The sequence below is a fragment of the Epinephelus moara genome, chromosome 16 (genome assembly GCF_006386435.1).
Source record: "Epinephelus moara isolate mb chromosome 16, YSFRI_EMoa_1.0, whole genome shotgun sequence".
NCBI classification, from domain to species: domain Eukaryota; kingdom Metazoa; phylum Chordata; class Actinopteri; order Perciformes; family Serranidae; genus Epinephelus; species Epinephelus moara.
The window spans coordinates 31938121-31959928 of NC_065521.1; the positions used below are offsets into that span (position 1 = coordinate 31938121).

Below are 21808 nucleotides of genomic sequence, written 5' to 3' on the forward strand. Positions count from 1 at the left end.
GGTCACATAATTTAGTGTACTGTTCAGCTGTAGAATGAGAACGTTGGTGTGGCTGGTGCTTTGTGCTTCGGTGGACTGTTTCCAACAGGTTCTCATTTTGTAGCTAAACAGTACACTAATATATGTCTCCGAAAACATTTGAGGTGAGAAATAGGCGATGCAGTAACAGAACCGTGATTCATATTTGATCGGCGCTGCCTAGTTTGGCAGTTTGACCACAGTTCACCGCAGTGATTGACATGATTGACAGGTGCATTAGAGACTCCACAGCTCTAGGGTGCCCAGTAGCTCAGCAGGTTTAGTAGAGTGGGTGCCCCATGTGCAAAGGCAACGTCCTTGCTGCAGCAGCCATGGGTCGATTCCAGCTCACGGCCCTTTGCTGCGTGTCATCCCCTCTCTACCCACTTTCACACTTGAAGCTGTCCTGTCATTAAAGGCGAAAGGCCAAAACAATAATCTCAGAGACTCCTTGGCTCTAATTGGTTGTGTTTGGTGCACTGCGGTAGATTCTGGTAAAGGCCATTAGAGGTAACAGGAGAAGGAGGAGCATCACTTATTTCACAGACTATCTGTGTAATTTAATACTTTGTGAATGTAGTCATAAGTTGCAGCAAATTTGAGTTAAAGTCATTAAAAGTAACCAACTATAGCTTTAAATATGGAGGCATGCCAAGTAGAAATCCGTTGACACTTGACGCCATTGACATTAAAGGAGCTCTATACAATGTTCAGAGATTGCATGCTCCCTCAGTGACAGCGTGGATTTTCTCTGGGTACTCCAGCTTCCTCCCACAGTCCAAAGACATGCAGGTTAATTGGTGACTCTAAATTGCCCGTAGGTGTGAATGTGAGTGTGAATGGTTGTCTGTCTCTATGTGTCAGCTCTGTGATAGTTTGGCGACCTGTACAGGGTGCATCCTGCCTCTCACCCAATGTATGCTGGGATAGGCTCCAGCCCCCCGTCACCCCTAACAAGATATTAGATAAGAGATTATAGAAAATGAATGAAATGAATGCAAACAGCTCTCAACATAAAGGTGGTTGAGCTAGTGGCTAGCAGCTAACGATGCTAACAGTGCTGACAGAGCTACCATTCTTAACCTGGGGGGAAACCACAGGGTGAGCGCTACGCCTACACAACAACGCCATACTGACATCAGCGGTAAACTTCTGCATGAGCATAGTGTAGAGCAACAACGATGAGCTAGCCAATGGGATACGCACATAGGCATGTGCAGCCAGACCGTGCACCACAACAACAAACAGAGAAGCTCCGATTACAACACATGCAGAGGTATTATGGCTTCATTCTCTGGTCAGGACGCCATTACTCCACTGTGTCTTTATATAACAAACAAGTGTTTGCTGCTGTATTTATACTCTGAATATGGTACAGGGCTCTTTTGGAGGAGTATCCCAGTGATTTAGTGAAGAAAGTCAAAATGTTAGCAGCAGCAACAAGCCCCAAAAACACTGGATCCTACATCTCCCATGATGCAACTTACAAGCAACTCTCATGAAACCCTCCCTGTCAAAACATCTTTCAAACTCTATGCCCCACAGGCTTTCTGTTATAAATCTCCGAACCCAGGTTGAGATTACTCACCATGACTAGTAAACTGTAGTTGTAGAATTGGTGGTGTGCCCCTTTAATTAAACCAGAAATTAGCAGTGCGAGGTTTGGCTTGGACTGACATGGAATTGGGACATGGAGTTGGATTGATAAAAAAGGGCTGTGCAGCTTATTCCAACAGGCTCCTGTAAAGGCCCTGAGAATGTTATTTTGGGCAGAGGCAGGGATGACTGTCAGCGGGTTTGTTTGTAGAAACTTCCCTGGCCATGTGAGAGAGGCAGCGGGAATGTTTGCTGCTTTAAGCTCAACTGGAGCCCAAACTGGATGAGTTTTCTGCTGGCTTCCTCTGTGTGACAGCTGCGTGACAGGCCTGCCGCACCTCGCTTTCTCTGTGTGTGTGTGTGTCTGCGCATAGGAGAAGTGCGTATGTGTCTGCCCGTACAGTATGTGTGGGTTAAAGCTGCCGCGGCCTTCATGAATGTTATCTGTGCCTGTTCAAACCAGGCCCCTCTGTTGTCTTACCGCTGACCGGCTGACGGCTGTTTTTGTTCGTTTCCTGGCGCAGAAAGGGCCGAGCGATCTGGAGCTGGTGCCGGAGGAATACTCGGTGATGATTGGCTCCTATCCCTGTAACATCAGCTTCCACAACGACCAGCTGTTCCACTGCACCATCAACGGACTGCTGGGCACCAGCGAGAGAGAGCTGCCGGTCACAGTAAGTATGCAAACATGTAAAACACCACAATAAAATACAAAAACACATACAACACTGTGTTGAAAATATTGCTGGATAGACCAAGGAAATTTAAGGATATCACCCATCTGTCACACGGCGCTCATAAGCCAAACATTTAGTCGGAATCCAGACCATCTGCGATGTTCATTGAAACAGATTTGATCTGCACACGTCCATGCACTGTCAGTGATATGTGTGTCTCTCTTCAGGCATTATGAATGGTTTGTAGTCTCTGAGCATGCCACCATGAATCAGCAGTTAGTGGGGGTGGTGAGCCGTCACTCGGTGCCACAATGCCACAGCAGAACAGTGAAATGTTTACCACTTCCCCCGTTATCTCTTTAATCCCCTTATCAGGCCGTCTATCATTGCAGACACAATCACCTATCACACAGGCGCTATCTTCTCACAGCAAGTCTTCTGACTCAGCGGTGATCTCACTCCTCGTCTGTGTTTTTGTTTCGTCTCCGATTCCCCTCCATCGCAATTAAAGGTCTTAATCAAGACGTGGTCGAGGGCTGCGCGGTCCTGATCAAACCAGACACCCTCTTCCCTTCTACCCACGTTTCCCATCTGTTGTTGTCCGTTCTGATAGGGCTTTATTAAGGGGGGAAAGCACTCATCTATATTTAAATACCAGCCAGACTGTGAGTGGTTCGCTGAAATAGCGCAGAAACATATGCTACTCTGTCTCTGTCTGTCAGCTGAGTTGCACTGTAAGAACCGTTTCGCCACTTTGACACAGAAATAGAAGGAGAGCTCTTTTATTTCACACTCCCCCGCCGCCCTCCTCCTCCTCCGTCTCCTTCTCCTTGTATACCTGTGGCTCGCTCTCGTCCCCACCCAACCCTCTCTGCCTCTCAGGATGTCTGAGAATAAACACAGGCAATTAGCGAGGACGTAAAGGCAGGGCAAAGGTCAGATGAGATGTCACAACACAAATGGGTGGCAGTGAGGATGATTGGTGTGCACATTCGACAGGGGCATCAACATAACACACATTTTCCATTGTGTCGGCACATTTGAATATATTGTGCACATGGGCCGTTGCGTAGCTTATGGCCATTTATGTTTCTTCACTTACTTTCGGTGGCACATCTATTTTTACATGCCCGTGTTTTGCTTGGCTCTGAAGTGGAGCTGCTGAGCTGCAGAAGTGGATGTGGGGAAGCAGTGTTTTTGTACCCCGAGCGAAACAGGAACATGGAACAATGGCATTTTCCCCTCCATTACACCAGGCCTGGCTGTTGCAGTCTCTGGAAGAAGGCCTTCTCTCTCTCGCTGGCCTGGGTAAATAAATGCCTGGACCAGAAAGAGAAAGATGGAATTAGAAAAGATGGAGGGAGCCCAGCGAGCCAGTTTCCCCCCTCTGAGTAAGAGCAGCGTAAGACGGATTTGGTCTGAGGATTGGAGGCTTTTTATCTGAGGCTCTTTTTATGAAGTATGTTCGGATTGGGGAAGGAGAGGGAAGGGTGCGAGGAGGGACCACAGAGACCCTGCTGACTAATCAGAAGGCAGAAGTGAAAGTCCTTTTCTTGTCACATCTGGGTTGCTCTGAACCGGGTGACTTCTACAGCTCGTTGCAGCGAGAGGCCATTTTTCAAAATCCGTAGTGTGTAATTTATTTCTGTGTCTGCACCTGTGTCCATGAAAAAAATGATGCGTCTGACTATGCACGTGTGCATGTGTGCAGCTACTTGTGTTCCCATTAAAACTGCCCATGTTCTATGTGTATTACAATGAAAAAAGAGACGAGCAACTGTGCATTCTCAGCTCATTACTGCTCCGTCTTTGTCTTCGTCCTCATCTCTCCAATCTATCATTTGACAACCAAGTATCCAGGGAGGTATTTAACAGTTGCAGATCTTGAGAAAGAAGTCCATGGGTTTATTTTCTCTTTCCTTTATGTCCTCGCACAGCTTTGGAGTAGACTTCTGACGACGTCTGAACGCCGGCTCATTATAGAGATCTTATCATTTATTTATTTATTTTTCAAGACAGGTCATACTGAGTCATATTCATAGAATGCAAATGTCTCCTTCTGTTATTGTATGTCTAAGATATTGTCTCATGGAAAAACAGCTGTAGTAGAGAGCATCATGTGAAGCATAGTGCAACCAAAACAGGTTACAGGATGTTCAGGTACACGACTATAGACTGCTGCAGGGTTGACCTTTTTTGTATATCCAGTGCACTGAATTCTGGATTGTTGCAGAAAATAAGCTCTGTGGCAAACACAAGTTTATGACACTTATACGTTTCGTCCAGCACGATAATCTTCACAAAGGAGCGCCACTTCTGGTGATTGCATGTATGCTTTAAAAATAACAGAAGTAGAAAGCTGTGAATGATGATGATGGTTGAGTTACTTTAACTTCACCACCGCAACGAGGCTGTTAAAGCTGTGGTCGGCATGATGATGCTCTGTAGTCGCGTTTAGACGCTTCTTAGCAACTGCCTCATCTCAGACATGTAAAAGCTCCAAAATGCACAAGTGGTGGTTTTACTGACGCCGTGGAACAATATGTGAAATATAAGCTCGTGTTAACCACAGACCTTATTTCAGGAATCTAACCAACAAAAACTCATTAAAAGAAACCCATTGACTCTGAGATGAGGGAACTGAGAGTGCAAAAATACAAACTCATTTCCGCATTTTAGGACTCATTCCTGCAGCACTCTTTTAGCTGTATGTAGGGCAGGTTGAATAGTTTATCTGAGTAGAGTAGGTCTTGTTTGTCACCATGAAACTTCTCCAGTTGATTACTAACATTAAGGCAATCATTTTTTGTGTCAGAAGTTATTTGACTGTTATGTTTGAATATGCAAATAATGCATTATCTAATTAAATGTGTGCTAATTTGCATATGTTTCCAGAACAGAAATCAGAACATTTGATAAAGCTAGGTTCAAAATTCTTGTGTCATTTTTCTATCATGTTAGAGTCAAAGGTTTTTACACTTTCATCCCTCCATAAATCAAAAAATACTCTCGACAGCCATTAAAAAAAATAATTTAAACCATGTTTTTAGGAATAAAATGCGTCAAATGAGATATGACATTGAGTAATGGCCAGAAAAGTGTTTTTGCACAACATTATGATGTCACAGTGACACTGACCTCTGAGCTTTTAGATGTAAAGTGTCGTGACTTCATTATTTTATCCTATATGAGAAATTTCGTCATAATTACTGTATGACGTCCTGACTCATGGCCAGACACATGTTTCATGATGTCACAGCAACCTTCACTTTTGGCCGCCAAATTCTAATCAGTTCATTCTTGAGTCCAAGTGGATGTTTGTACCAAATTTGAAGACATTCCCACAAGGCCTTCTTGACATTTTGAGACGCAAGGTCACAGTAACCTTTGACCACCAAATTCTAATCAGTTCATTCTTGAGTCCAGGTCGATGTTTGTGTAAAATCTGAAGAGTTAACCCTTTGAATCCTGGAGCAACATCACTTTTCTTGTGCTGCTTTCAGACACCTTTCGGAAGTATTTACAGCCTTGAACCCTGAGTAAATTGGTTCCAAAAAAACATTCAGAAACATGGGGAAAAAGGCACTGAGAAACCTGGTTAGAAATGTCCCACAGATTGCAAAAAAAATATATAAATGTAGAAAAATATTTAAAAATAAATAAATAAAAAAGGAAAAATTATTAAATTAAATTAAATTAAATTAAAGTAAATTGAATAATCCTAATTTTTAAGATTTCTGTCCAGATAATTTCCTTGTTTGTTTGTTTTTACTTTTTTTTTGTTTTGTTTTTTTACTAATGTTCTTGTTTTTAATTTTCTCTTTTTACTATTTTTTTTGCTATTTTTTGGGGGTCATTTCCTCTTTTGTTGCTCATTTCCTTCTTCCCATGTTTTTAAAAGACATCATGAGATATTTGAGATACTGTGCTCACAAGAACGGGACGGACAGATGTAAGGATGGACCAATTTATGCATGGACAACCCAAAGAAATAATGCCCCCGGTCACGGCTATCTCTGTCACGGAGGCATAAAAACTCATTTTGACCTCTAAATATATGTAAAATCCCATACATTTTGAGACCACAAATAAGACTCTACAGGTGAAACAGGTAAACATTTCAACTAATAGATATCACCATGAAACGTCCTAAGTAATTATTTTTTGTATTACAAATTTTCTGAAATGTAATGTTTAATGTTTTTGCATACATTTCCAGAACAGAAATCTGAACACAAATAATCTTCTTTTTGCTAGTCTGAAAGAAGACATGTTTTGGAAATAGCCAAAATCTGAAAACTGACCAGTGCATGACGAACTATGTTTCCACCTGAAGCCTCTGCACTTAACCTCGTATAACATTTTCTCGGTGGATGATAGAAAGACTTGAATTGTGTTTAAGGAGGGGAGGCTTTCGTGGTAGATTTTATTTATAGTGCTTCGTAGGAGAGACAGAGTTTTTGTTTACAGTGTGTGTTTTATTGTGAGAAGTTTTGTTATTCTTCCGACATGTTTCACCACTGTATCGGTGTATACAGTATTTGGCGTCCATGTAGGCTGCACACAAATAAACAGCAACTACAATGACAAAATAAAACAAAAGAAAAAGAATATATATAACATGATGAGGTCTGCTTTAACATGTGCAAGGTGGAAAGCGTAGAAGAAAGAAAGAGAATCTCAGTCCAGCTTCATGTGTTGTTCCTCTTTCTCTTTCTAGGTGCAAGTGGGGAACTTTCGTCACACCATCGCCAAAGTTCAGCTGGGCGGCAGCGAGCTGGCCATCGTGGTATCCATTGTGGTGTGCTGCGTGCTGCTGCTGCTGTGCACTGTGGGTAGGTTGTGTACACACACTCACCAGCAGATGATGGATGTGTGCCTGCTGCAGAGATGGACGCCCCAGATGTGGAACAGATAAAAGGAATTTGGGGGTCATAGTTTCCCGCACTTGCCTCATCCCTCCTCAGAACCCCAAACACAAAGACCCCACTGTTTCCCTCTCGCTGTCTGCCTGTGTGTGTCCGTGTGTGTGTACTGTACTCTGTATTCTTTGCGTGAGTGTGCGCGCAGGGCAGGTGTATGGGTGAAAATTGGTGCTACAGTGGACTTTCATAGTTTCCTGCCTTGAATCTGTTGTCAGATGTTCACAGACCCCCCCCCCTTTTTTTTCTTCTTAGGCGTGTGTGTGACATAACTGTTGGAATATGTGCACAAATTTCATTTACACATTCACCAAAAAAGAACATTTTCATTTGCATGTTCTCACAATCAGATAACATTCATGCAAATATTTTTCACAGGCTTGCAAAAGGTGATATATCCTGAGTGTCATTTCAGAAACTCAAAAATCTTTTTAGACACTTTTTTTTTTTTTTTTTATCCTTCAGGTTTACTGGAAGCTGTCAGTGTGTGATTACAGCCTTTGGGTTGAAACATACTGTATTCAAACTGCATTTTGTCTCTCACAGCTCTTGTAGTGTACTGCACAAAGAGCCGAAGGGCGGAACGCTACTGGCAGAAAACTCTGCTCCAAATGGAGGAGATGGAGTCCCAGATCAGAGAGGAGATCCGTAAAGGTGTGTTTACACAAGGACCCACACATGCACATACACGCACCCTATAGTATTGTCCGAGCTCTGCTGTCAGAGTTGTTTAGACCTCAATTGATGTTTTGTGTCGACTGACATGAAAAAAGAGCTTCTGGGAAGACGGAAATATTGACCACGTATGTTTGTGTGTGTGCAAAATGTGTGTTTGTTTGAGATTGTTTTGAGTCTGAAGTGGGAGGGAGATACAACAGTTGACAGATTTGTGCCGAGTAAGCGTGACTCATAAAACACAGTGTCTGACAAATGATCAGTCACACGCAGACATACTGAGTGGCCACATCACCTCTGCTGCGTCTCCTCTGTAGGACCAAGGCCTGCGTGTGCTCTGTGTCTGTCTGTGCATATGTGTGTGCGTTTCTAGGGCATTAGAGTAAAGCTGTGTGAAGGCCACTCCGCGTCTGAGCAACCAGATTTATTGCGTAGAGATGGGGGGGACGGATAGAGAAAGAGAAATGGAGGGAGGAAGCGATAGGAGCGGGAGTCAGGGCCGCGAGTCCGAGGAGAAGCAGAAGCGTGGGAGGGAGCAGGGGAGCGGAGGAGAGGTTATTTAGTCAGAGGACACAGATAGATTTGTGCCCGAGTTCAGGGTGAGTGTGCAGAAAGCGAGGGATAGTTCAGCCGAGACAAAAGATAAATTATAAAATAAAAGCAGACGAAGAGGGAGTGAAGGGAGATGGGAAATTGACATATTCCAGGCTGTAGGCATGAGAGGGTTTTGGTATTTGTCTGCAAAAGTGAGGCAGACAGGAGGTTTGGTATTCAGGCCTGCTGCGTCTAATCAGGAGTCGATGGTGTGAACTGACTGGTGGTTTAGAGGACGCTTTAGTGAGCAGGAGGATAAATAACCTGGAGGAGTAAATGAAATATGTTTTTAATCCCTCTGGTCTAGTATTCCCTTCTTTCTACACAAACACAGTCTGAGGAAACTGGCATTGTAACCCAAATACGTCTCTCATCCTGTGACAGGAAGAGCTTTTCCATAAAGGGATCTCCAGCGTCTCATTAGAGGAGAACATTATCCTCTCCTTGAACATGCTATCCAATAAAGTGGCTATAATATTAGCATGCAGATTCAAGTCGGGGTGTGGACATGCTGATACTGTTTCTGCAGCATGTAAACCTCAGGCTGCACACATGTTTTGGATGAGGGACTGGATTTGGCTGCCCTGATTGTCGTTTGGTAAATATTTGCATGCGTGCCGTGCTGGACTCAGAGAGGGAGAGAGAGGGAGGGAGAGAGATCAAAGGATCAGTGTTTGGTACATCAAGTATTCAACCGGAGGTTTCCAAAATTACAAAAGCAGTGTTTGGGTTTAGGGAAATATCATGTCAGAAATGGAAACTTAGTGCAAATCACCTGTTTCATCATGATACGATATCATATCGATTCTTTGGGCGACGATACGATATTTGCCGATATTACAGTCTGCCACAATACGTTTTCAATTCGATGCAATTCAGGGGCCTGCGATCAATATGAGATAATATCATCTGCCCATTAAACACAGTCGGTTATAGAAGAAGCTGCCACCCGCTTTTGTTTTTGCTTTTGGCCATAAAAGGAGGAAGTTTTAACCCAAACCATCATCTTTTTCATAAAATTTCAGGTCTATCTAGCGTAAAGCCCTGAAGGCACATTTCACCCTACAGCCATAAAACATGGACTAACAACATTATTTAACTGAAGTGTAAAATTCAGCCCAGTAATAACTGTTAAGGTTCAGAGACAAAACACTATTTTTTGCTTGTGACCTATTGTTAGCTTTAGCATAGTCTCACTCACCAGACCTTTCTCAAGAAAAGAAAGGTCTGGCTGGGCCGACTCTCACTTTAAATCGCCTACAGGACGCGAACCATGGCAGAAAAATGGCTACATCCCCGCAAGATCAAACACCGCAATATACATATGGCATGTGCTCTGTCTGTTGTCCTGTAATTTTCTCCGAAATCCAAAATATTTCCACGCTGCTGATTTATTCCTGAGTAAATAGCATTATCCTCATCGTCTTTCTCTTGGCTGCCGCTGTTTGACCGTGACAAAGACTTTCAAAATAAAAGCATATCCTAAAGAAGATGATATAAATCGATGTTGTCACTTTGCATTGATGACATTTGAACGTCGATCATTTAATCGATATATCAATCCAGATTGATGGATCGTCACACTCCTAAAAGTAAGCACGGCTGTGTTTTCACTACCTTAGAATGAGTCTTTATATCTACATAAGGAGCGGGGCTTCATCCACAGAGTCCACAATGTTGCACCGTCATGTTCCTAAAGTAGCCCATCAGCCACTGTAGTTAGCAGCCCTCTGCAAATAAGGCAGCTCACAGTAAAATCATCCTGAACGTCTGCATCTTAAGTTATAAGTGTAAAGGGCGAGCAGACATTAGCATGTGCTAGGCTAGTAGCTCGTCTCCGATATGCCAAACAGCATTGAAAAAACACTGATTTGTAACTTGAAACTGCCTTTATTTATTGTTTTTACTGATTTAAAGTACTGGGTCTGTTTGTTTTGGAGAGGAAGAGACCTCAGTGGATAATTTGGCTATTGGTAAAAACCTCCTGAATGTCTGGATCAGAAATAAGAAAAGCACACATTAAGGTTTCACAGAAAAGAGGTGGGCACACATTAGCAGGTGCTGGGCTAGCTGACTATCTCAGACATACCCCTAGCGTTGGTGAAACAGTGATTTGTAACCATTACCGGTTTTAATCATCTAGGCCATTTGTTTTGTAGAGGAAGGGATGATTCAGATCCAGATCCAGATTAAAACCTCCTGAACAGTCAACAATGAAGGGATTCTAACTAGGAGACCTTTTAGCTGCTTACAATCTGCAATAAATTCCCCTAAATCTTACACACTGTTCCTTTCAAAGACTCATTTCTGTGTCTCATCTAAAATCTCTTCCCGTGAAATCAACCAGATTCTTACCGATCCCACGGCACCCTGGGAGAGTTTGATTTGTTATTGCATTACTCTGTGAATAGACTTCTGACTCATCTTGCTTAGCAACAAATGTAGATGAAGGAGTCGGAGTCAGGACTGTGGTTTAGAGACAGTTTCATGATGAAAGCCCTTTTGTCCTTTCAGGTTTTGCAGAGCTGCAGACGGACATGACAGACCTGACCAAGGAGCTGAATCGCAGCCAGGGCATCCCCTTTTTGGAGTACAAACAGTTTGTCACACGCACGTTCTTCCCCAAGGTGAGACAGCCTATTTTTCCCCGCTATCTGATTTCGACTGGCAGACTGACAATACCATTTTTCTCAATGGGGTTTTTAATGTTTTTTTTTTCCCCCTACATGTCCCATATTTCCCACCGCTTCTAATATGCAGGATGAAAATTCACCTTGAAACTTTTAAACATACAGTAGACGTCTGGAGAAGTGTAGCTCAGTTTGGCACCCTGCAGGAGAGTTAATGTGTTCTCTATAGGTAAGCATTTTTCTGATGGGCGATCCACCCTGAAGGTAGACTGTAGGTCTATCTGTCGGTGGGTGGTTGTTTTTTTTCTCACCGATACAGACAGACACAACTCAGCGGGCTTTGTCTTCCAACCACAGGCTTGGACTTTCAAGGAGACAGAACAATAGCGGGCACTGAGACAAGGAAAACTTTCCCCCTGATTTCTCAAAAACACACTCCCTGCTCAGCTCACACACCCACACTGTTTTGCAAGTATACAAGCGCTTGCGCAATGGCAGCCGCGCCGGTTGGTTGCAGTGGCCGGTGTTTTCTGTCGCGAAGGAAGTGAGTGGGGAGAGTGTTGAAAAGCTGCACAGAGAGAAACACAATTCAAGTATTGCTGCTTCAGTGTCGTCTCTCCATTTTTCCGCTAAAACAGCAAACACTCTACTCACGACCCCTTGTGCTCTTTTTTTTTCTCTTCCACTAGAGCTTCTGGTTCTCTTAGATTACACACACTCACACAAAACAGACACAGTTAGAATACAAGCCAAATGTAGCTGTCCTGAAATGACAGACAGAGTTGAAAGGCTGCCTCTTGGCTGTGGGTCAGTTTGTCTCTGAAGCCATTAAGGCTTGTGACGTTTTGTGTCACGGTGTTATGTTCCCTTTTCATGGTCAGTCAGGGGCCTATTCAGGGGCCTCTTCATGAAATTCTGCCCTTTGGTTCCAGACTGCAAATTTAATGTCAAACACTCAAGGCCAGCTCTTTTTTTTGGTTTTCCCCGACTATCCATCTGTGTTTATGACTTAGAGCTGACTTTGTATTGTTTGCATGTGTGTTTCAGATGTGCTCCGACTACGAGATGAGTCTGGTCCAACCCGCCTACGAGAACGATGGCCTGGGCCCTCGAGCACTGCCAGAGACCCACCCGCTGCTGCAGGACTGGCAGGTGAAGGGTTAAGCCATTAGGATGTTAGGTCAGGTTAGGCTTTCTTCTGCCAGAGTGCCTTGATTTGGCTCCTTTTTCACTCTCATGCTTCCCAACTGGGTCACACTGAAGCTTATTAAGGTTTCACAGTGGGCTTGTTGATGATGAGGAGTAAAGAAAAGCATATTGTGCGTTTTTGCCTGTGTCTGTTGTAATGTGTGTGGAGCATGTCAGTGTGTGTTTATGTGACTCCTGTGTGTGCACGTATGAATACTAATGCGTGTCATTCAGTGGTTTCTAGTGAGTGAGACACAAAAAAATTTTCAGCTTGTCAAACAACACGCTGCCCACCAAGTTGATGGCAGGTTGTTGACACACTTCCCACTGGCTCGTGGACAACCGAACAGTATGCTTTTCAGCGGAATCCATCTCTAGTTGTGTGTGTGTGTGTGTGTGTGTGTGTGTGTGTGTGTAATGGAGGGGCGGATGGGAGTGAGAGTTATAAAGAGAGAGTGGGAGAGGGAGTGTGCACTTTCATGAAACTCTGTGCGTGCTGAAAGCGAAGGGACGCTCGCGCATGTGTGTCTGTGGACGTTAGGAGGAGAGAAAGTAACGATTGCGGCACTGGTTTTGGGTCGGCAGCCGGGGGAGGCTGTCTAGCGGTGATGAAGTGCCTTGGATCCGCATCGTCTTCCCAGGAAGTGTTTTCCAGGTCACAGCAAATAAATCTCACAGGCGGGCATTTATCTTAATGGACACCCCTGTTCTCCTTCTGTCAGGCTGCAAACCACACCATATGGCTGCAGTCCAGAGGGAAGACTTCATCACACTGCTGCTTAGTCGCACCCATAGATAGGCCATACTCATTAAGTCGACTCGGCACATTTAGAGACAATCACACGCAGTCGGGGACCGGAGCAGGAGATACTGATACCAGAGGGGGGGGGTTTGAATAAGCAGAAGGAAGAGGTGTGATAGAAAGATGAAGTGTTCACTACATGGGTCACTCGAGACAAGAGGTGGTGAAATAGATTAGGGAGGGCGCAGCAAGTGTATAATGCAGTTTAGGTGGAATTGTGCGGAGAAATAACTGTTTCATCCCCCCATGTGTCCTCAGGCCAACAACACAACAAGGCCCAACGTGGAGGAGGGCATCACTCTGTTCTCCACTCTCCTCAATAACAAGCACTTCCTCATCACGTTTGTCCACGCCTTGGAGCAGCAGAAGGACTTTGCTGTACGAGACAGGTAAATGCATCAACTGATATGTGTTTGGCAGTTAAACAACAAACAGAAAAAAAAACTCCATCCCGATTGACTTCAGGCCATCAAATGGGTCGACGCTACAGATTTATAGAGGTGTTATATTGGATGGCACCATGTTGCGACTGTGAGCTGCTTTAAGCAATATTTTTAACAACAGGTGAAATGGCTAGATGTTGCACCTAACTGCAGATCCCCTCACCTCTACACAGCGTTACCGTCTTCCAGCTTATCAGTTTGTTTCCAGCCTCAACTGGCAGCTGTTTTCAGCGGCATCACTATAATGACGCCTGGAGCACCATTTAGCGTCTGCATGGGATGCATCAGGCTTTCCACAGACTCCAAAGTAAACCCATCCGCGTCATTATTAGATGATCAGAGCAACAGATGTAGGTTAAATAGCGTGAAAGCCCACTGAGGTTGGGTGGGAGGGGATTTAAACTGAGGAGAGCAGTGTTCAAGACCATAAAACAACAACATGTTGTGTGTTTGTTGCACTGAAAGCTGGACGTTTTGGGGTTTTTTTGGTGCTTTTTACCTTTATTTGATAGGACATATATAGTGTGAAAGGGGGAGAGAAAAGGGGGATGACATGCAGCAGAGGGCTGTGGGTTGAAATCAAGCCTGCAGCCACTGCGGCAAGGACACAACCTCTGTACATGGGCGCCCACTCTACTAGGTGAGCTAGTGGGTGCTCCAGCTGGATGTTTTTTAGTAACATACTGCTGCCTTTTTGGACACGTTTGTGCCACACAAAGTGTTTTCAAGCGACATCTGCAATCTTTTCCTTACCATAGACAAATCATTTTGCCGCCTAAACCTAGCACCAACTTCCTCTGCGAATATATAATAATGACCCAGTTACTCAAGATAATCCTCAGACCTTGTTGTGAGCAGGTTCATGTAGGAACTATTTTCTTTCTACTGAGCTAAGCGTGTATCTACTCATGGACAAAGCACCAGATGTAAACAGTAACGGCGTCCTCCTCGACAGAGCTGTAACGTAAGCTAGCTCAGTGTTCGGCTGACCTCAGTGTTAGGTGAGGAAGAAGTAGATGCACGCTTCCTTCTGCACTGTGATACAGTTGGCAGGTGTAGTTTGGTAGAAAGAAAATAGTTCCGACATGAAACTGCTCACAACAAGGTCTGTGGATTATCTCGAGTAACCGGGACTCTGGAAAGAGACATTGCTGTTGAGTTTTTCAGATCACTTTCACTCAATACCTCACACCAAAATGATCTAGATTGATAAAAAGCACCAGACGTAAAAGTAAAAATATGTATTTTTAATTTTGGGGTGAAATGTCCCTTTAAATACTTCATAAAAATGTGTAAATTAAGTGGGCTAAATACCTAAAAAGGCTTTAAATACAACAGCTACGCAAGCAAAGAACTCATCACTTTACCAACCAAAGTAGTGGAGTGGTTTGTTTTAAAGCACTGTAGTATTTATCGCTGGCTGTTGTATTGCATTACAGAAGGCGTCTATTTTCCCAGTGTTTACCACAAGAGCTTCTTTACTTCCCACGTCTATATCTGCTGTATACAGAACAGAAATATGTTTATGAGTCAGAAAAGTGGCTGCTCCAGCTTTGTAAATATGTGGTCATTTATCAGTGTAACTGTTTTGGTCCTGATGTCCTTAAACTAGCAAGTCATTGTGGAGAATCAGAGAAAAAATTCCAGAGGCAAGACCACATCCCGGTCCCAGCTCAGCGTCAGCACTTACTGACTGATGTGGCCCCTTTCTCCTGGATTAAAGGGGCTTTGTTAGGGAAATCCCCCGCACCTCTGGACTTACTCACCCAGACACTCCCTGCATTAGATCAGGCCTTTATTTGGCTCTGCAGTCACAGGTGCTGTGGGGAGGACCAAACCTTGTTGTTGTTTCTGTAATGTAGTTATTTTTAAATCTCCACTGACCGCACACTCTGACAGGGCATGTTTGCGAGAGCATGTTTTGGCTCATCTGTCTGCTCTGCTAATCTGTTTTCTCACCATTCAGATGCAGCCTTGCGTCTCTGCTCACCATCGCCCTCCATGGTAAACTGGAGTACTACACCAGCATCATGAAGGATCTGCTGGTGGACCTGATCGATGCCTCAGCCTCTAAGAATCCCAAACTGATGCTGCGCCGCACTGAGTCCGTGGTGGAGAAGATGCTGACCAACTGGATGTCCATCTGCATGTACAGCTACCTCAAGGTGAGGCTCAGCTAAGTTATGAGGCGGGCTCGATTAAAAAGAGTTATCACACATCTGATTTTTGACTCCACCTCTCTGCCTCGTTTTTCAGGAAACAGTGGGTGAGCCTTTCTTCCTGCTGCTGTGTGCAATCAAGCAGCAGATCAACAAGGGCTCCATAGACGCCATCACAGGGAAGGCCCGCTACACCCTCAACGAGGAGTGGCTGCTGCGCGAGAACATTGAGGCCAAGCCACAGGTCTGATGCCTCACACTCATTCAGTTCATCTCTCACACCCTTGATTTTGCTTATTAGAGCTCAGAGGTCAACATCTAACTTACATGCTTACTTAAGTTGACCACCAAAGAGTTTCATGCAACTTTGCAAAGTTTGAAATGTACTGCTCTGTGTTTACTTCTGCAGAACATCAACGTGTCCTTCCAGGGCTGTGGCATGGACTCGCTGCCTGTCAGGGTCATGAACACAGACACAATCTGCCAGGTGAAGGAAAAAATCCTAGAAGCCTTTTATAAAAACCTGCCATTCTCCCAGTGGCCCCGAGCAGAGGATGTAGACCTGGGTAAGAGCATATTTTCTCTGATTATTTTCATCCTTTCCCCTCCCCAGCCCTCTGAGATATAGTAATCTCCTTTGCAAAAGGTCAATTCCTCTCATGAAGCTCAACTAACCTGAGGCTGCAATATAATAAATGACAGAATGCATCGAGGAGAGTGTGCAGTCATAATCACAAAGAGTTATTGCTTTCAAAAGCTGCGGAGCCTGCAGAGCTGATTTGATTAATGGCCCGAGAATATTTCCACAGGTCGTGACACAGAGCGTTAGAGCACGGCTGCTCTCTGTCTCGCATATTCTTTTCCAAATTTAGGATGAAATTGTCTAATATCTCTCGCCTCCCTCGTCCTGTCTCCTTCCCCTGCAGAGTGGTTTGACTCCGGCAGCAACAGTAAGCTTCTGCAGGACCTGGATAACTCCTCAGTGATGGAAGATGGCAGGAAGAAGCTCAACACTGTCTTCCATTACCAGGTGTGTTTGTGTGAGGCCACTGTGGTAGGTGTTGTCATGGTATACCTGTGAATCCCTGATATTGTAACAGCAACAGCGGGGGTGTTGAAACTCTTTGTAAATGGTGTCACTGGCTGTCCGTAGGTAGGAGGAGGATACTCTCTGCTTCTGTGTGGCTGTACACAAGTAGTCGTAGGTGCTGCATTCAAGCTCGTGTACAGTTTGTGTCATTAGGTAGCAATTTATGATGAAAAATAACTGTTGAGAGCTGTAATGTTTAAAGGAGCTCGAGATCCAGAGCGTTATTTATTGCAGCTTACAGCTGTTTGCTATGTAAAGATACAGTGGAGTAATGCCATCGTGAGCAGAGAATTAAGTCACACTCCCTCTGTGTGTGTTGTAATCGGAGCCTCTCTGCTCTTTGATGGGGAAAGCTGGTCTGTCCGTGCATGATAGTGCATGTGTGTATCCCACTGGCTAATTAATCACAGCTGCCCTGCACTGTGATCGTGGTTACTGCTGATATCAGGATGGTGCCATGCCATCGTTGTGACGGCCCAGAATTCTGAAGCCCCAGTAGTCCAAAAAACGACCCATTGGATTGAAAGCCCATTTCTCTGACTGCCCGTTATTCCAAAAAACAAACCCCATTGCTCCCGTTTGAGCCACTGAACCCAGGTGTTTAGCAACTGTGTGCCACTAAATATGGATGTCTTAAGCAAAAACATGATCTTTTCCTTACATAACCTGTTTTCTGTTCCCAAACTTAACCACACTTTCACCACAGAGTTGCTGACAAATGTAACATATCCGTGGTTTACAGAAATGTACAATGCAGCCTTTTTTTTTCCTGGGGATTTAGTTGCCTAACTGCAGGGAGTTTGTATTTTTAGAGAAACAGGACTTTTTTAACAATGGGTGTTTGTTTTTGAGATGACGGGCTTGTGGAGAAATGGGCATTCAGTCCAACTGGACATTTCTCGGACTAACTGGGCTTCTGAAGTTTGGACCTGCACTTGTATAGCACCCTTCTAGTCACCCAACCACTCAAAGCCCTTTTCACACTACGAGTCACATTCACCCATTCACACACATGCATGTGCTGGTGGCCAAGGCTACCACAGACGTATGGTACTCAATTTTTGACACACTCACACACTGACGGATTAGCCATCAGGAACAATTTGGGGTTCAGTATCTTGCTCAAGGATACTTCGACATGCAGACTGGAGGAGCTAGAGATCAAACCACTGATCTCCTGATTAGTGGACGACTCGCTCTACCTCTGAACCGCAGCCGCCCCTGGGCAGCTGGAACAATGGGCAGTCCCCCATTGGGACAGCGGCATTGTTGAAGCTAGAGCTCACTGTCTAGTTCCCCCTCTGAGATAAAAATGTTAGCTCAATCAGCCAGTGGCGTCAGGTAGTCACAACGGGCCCCAGTGCACGCTATTATGACGGGCCCTAAGGCACGCTAGTTACTTGTTATGCACCTAAACTAGCTACCATGAAATCTTATCGTCACATGATCAATTAGAGACTTGACATTGGATAACACCAGCATAAATATCACCCAGAAATCATCATCGTATATGTGTATAGAATAAGAATACCAATTTAAAGAAGGAATTATTCGCTTAACTGAATATTTTAAATGTAACATGTTTAACATATTATTTTTCTGCATAACATATAGTTGAAGGGGCCCCCTCACCCCATTGGCCCCAGTGCAATGATCCTGCCTGCACTGTCTATATTTACGCCCCTGCTGTCAGCACTGTTGCTGTAGTTAGCACTGTTCATGCTGTTAGCACATTAGCTTCTATGCTGGCTAGGCCACCCCAATGTTGAGAACCGTGTGTAGACAACCTCTGAATCACAGATGCACTCTAAAAGTCACATACAAATCCTTTAACAACTGTTACTGAGTAGGAAATATTTTCAAATGATTTACAGATACACAGTAACTATGGTAACATACAGAATTAAATCAGTTATCACACAATTTTAATGCTTAACTTAAAGATCCCCACCAGATGTGTTTTAAAAGTTAGAAAAGTACTCTGCTTGGAATAATAACTTGTCTTTTCACCCACCGTCTTCGAATTAGACAAACTTTTTTTCTGTCACTGGAAAAACCCAGAATCTATGAATATGCAAATATTTAAAATTCAAATATATAAGTTTCAAGAGAAAAGGACGCCCACACTCTGAAGAGATGCTCCTATAAAGATGATTTATCCAGTTACATTGTTTTGACAATATGTCTTCATCAGGTAGTATAAATATGACAGCTACTATGTCGTAGTTGCGCTTAATGAGTCTTCTTTTTGGGAGCATCTATTTAGTGTGTGGGTGCCCATTTTCTCTTCAAACTGTTTGTGCTTTTTTTTTTTTCCTACGCGTTTGCTATCATGTTGGGAAGAGTGTACACGACCTTGAAGCATTCCTTTCAAAACTACTAGACATAATACGTCTCCTACTTTACTGTGAAGTCCGTTCTTAGTGTGAGTCACACACCACATTTGTGCATATTAGACTATAGCCGGCCTCCATTTAGTTGTTATGTCACAGGTTCATGCTTGTAAGTAGGTGCACATGTTAAACTCAGATTTAAGGTGAGCGCAGAGAAACTTACCTCCTTCATGCAAAGAAAAACTGCACATACATCATTCTGCACAGTGGAGGTCAAACGTTTAAGTGAAGTAACAGGAAGCAAAACAAATATATGTCACATGCAGAGGGGCTTTAATGATTTGTTGTATGTTGTGGTTACTGTTACAGACTCAGTCATTAATAATGGTCGTTTATATTGACTTTTAAAAAGTGTGCCGATGTTAACTGCAAATTATTTGTTCAGTAGTTACTAAATGGTCCCCATACACTCAAAAAAGTGATTTACTTATTGTTGCTATACTTTGATGTTTGACCTTGTATGATGTATGGGCCCACATTTTTTTCACATTCATCTGTTGAAGGGAAATGTGCGTGGAAACTTGAAACCTCCAGTGCACAAACACTGAGAATGGACTTGAAGGATTAGACGTCTCGTGTTCAGCAATTAAACTTTAAAAATGAACAATAATAATATTCATAGATTCTGGATGTTTCAATGAGGGAGAAAGAGTAGACCTCAGTGTAAGAATGTGTAAATAGTTTCTAATCTGTTATTGTGGAAAAAAAGTTTCTTTATGTCTTAATACATTTCTGTTGGAGATCTTAAAGGTAAACTAAGCAGGATATCCTAATAAACAATGTCTAGACTCATACAGAAGTCACCCCTCTCAGTCATCACTTGTGACTCACTGCAAGTATGTGGCAGGGTATTTTGCTGCAGACTCTGCCCTCTACTCATATTTCCTTATGTTCCTCTTATTTCCTGTTTTCGTGACATTTACGGGTGTGCACCCCCACAGCGCTCAGGTGTGGTCAGGCCTTTATAAAAAGGTGTGAGCAGCAGGCATCCAAGAGACACAGCGACAAAAAAAAAATATACATATAGCGAGGAGAAATGCCAAATGACAGTAAATCTGGGGTTGGCTTTAACTTTTGCTGGCAAGCATAAACAAACAGTATCCCACAGTTTGTGCATAGTATACCATTAAACAACAACAGCTGGTGTTATATGAACCTTTAAGGAATTGTATCTGATACTTTTAGTACTGGCGGCACGGTGGTTTCCGGCTTCCTCCCACAGTCCAAAGACATGCAGGTTAAGTGGTGACTCTAAATTGTCCGTAGGTGTGAATGTGAGTGTGAATGGTTGTCTGTCTCTATGTGTCAGCCCTGTGATAGTCTGGTGACCTGTCCAGGGTGTACCCTGCCTCTCACCCAGTGTCCACGGGGATAGGCTCCAGCCCCCCCGTGACCCCCAACAGGATAAACAGTTACGGAAAATAAATGAATGAATGAAGGAACTTTTGATACTTAATCAGTATTTTGTGCTGTGATAATTTACTACATGCAACACACTTCTGTGCAGTGAAGGGCATTAATCATTCATCGCTTATGTATTCAAAAAACACACAACATTTAACAGACATTACTACTACTGGTACAAGTAGTTCTACAACTAGGCCTATTAGATACCATTATGCATATACATTCGTTACTCATACATTGACTAAAGTACATCATATAATTGACTTTTATTTATAAAAGAAAGCAGGAAATTACATTTTTATGAATTGCATTTGCAATAGAAGATTAATAATGTAAGGTAGATGATTAAAAAAACACTTTTTTAACACACTATATTTTTTTTCCCGAAAGAAAAATAGCGAAGCAACAAGTAAAATGTCATGACTGGTACACCATTAAGAATGTCTGTATGTGTATGTGTGTTTGCTTATGTCTGCATTCATTTGTGCATGAGTAAACAGTTGTTCGGTGACCCACGACCTCCGACCCTTTACCTGTACTTGTTAAGTGCTCTGTTTAGTTTTTGCTGAGCCATGGGGACAGAGCTGTGAAAGCAGCGAGCTGCGGCGTGTACTAACAGTCTGGGTTCACTGGCAAGGCTGTTCAATCCATTTCACCGCGGGTTGACTTTAATGAGCCTAGCCAGGCTCCCGCAGACTCGCCACCAGTCTAGATGCACGCAAGACTGACACACACGCACACACACACACAAACAGACGCACCTCTCAACACCGCACTCCCCTCGAGGGCATGCTTAATGATGCTGTTCTGCTGCACCCCAGCTCACCCCTGACCTCATGCCCCCTGTCCTCTCTCGTCTTTCTTCCCTACGCCCCCCCTTCCTCCTCTTTCTTCTTCTTCTCTCCCTTCGCAGATCCCAGAGGGGGCATCACTGGCCATGAGCTTGAAAGACAAGAGAGAGAACACCCTGGGGAGAGGTACGTCACCTTCAAACACACCCACTCCCTGTCGCTTTGTCACACACACTTGGATAAATACACGCACCCACTCGCTCACAGGAAACAGCACATGCTTAGCTGATCACGAGAACACGATACGCTCATGTAAACACGCATGAAACCACACACACACCCTCCCTTCCCGAAAGACGCAGCGGACATCTAAACACACTCGCACCTAATAAATCACAACACTCCTGCTTCACTCCGGGAGTT

General features: G+C 43.8%; 1 protein-coding gene across 1 annotated transcript in view; it reads left to right on the top strand.

Moving 5' to 3' along the window:
• The window catches only part of plxnd1 (plexin D1), a 111441-nt gene that overhangs the window by 69417 nt on the left and 20216 nt on the right, over positions 1-21808 (top strand). Inside the window, exons 19-29 of the mRNA XM_050065752.1 lie at positions 2139-2288; positions 7012-7126; positions 7760-7867; positions 10997-11109; positions 12160-12264; positions 13361-13491; positions 15512-15710; positions 15802-15948; positions 16114-16270; positions 16631-16734; positions 21508-21571. Of these exons, the coding sequence (XP_049921709.1) occupies positions 2139-2288; positions 7012-7126; positions 7760-7867; positions 10997-11109; positions 12160-12264; positions 13361-13491; positions 15512-15710; positions 15802-15948; positions 16114-16270; positions 16631-16734; positions 21508-21571 (1393 nt within the window). The remainder of the gene's footprint in view (positions 1-2138; positions 2289-7011; positions 7127-7759; positions 7868-10996; positions 11110-12159; positions 12265-13360; positions 13492-15511; positions 15711-15801; positions 15949-16113; positions 16271-16630; positions 16735-21507; positions 21572-21808) is intronic.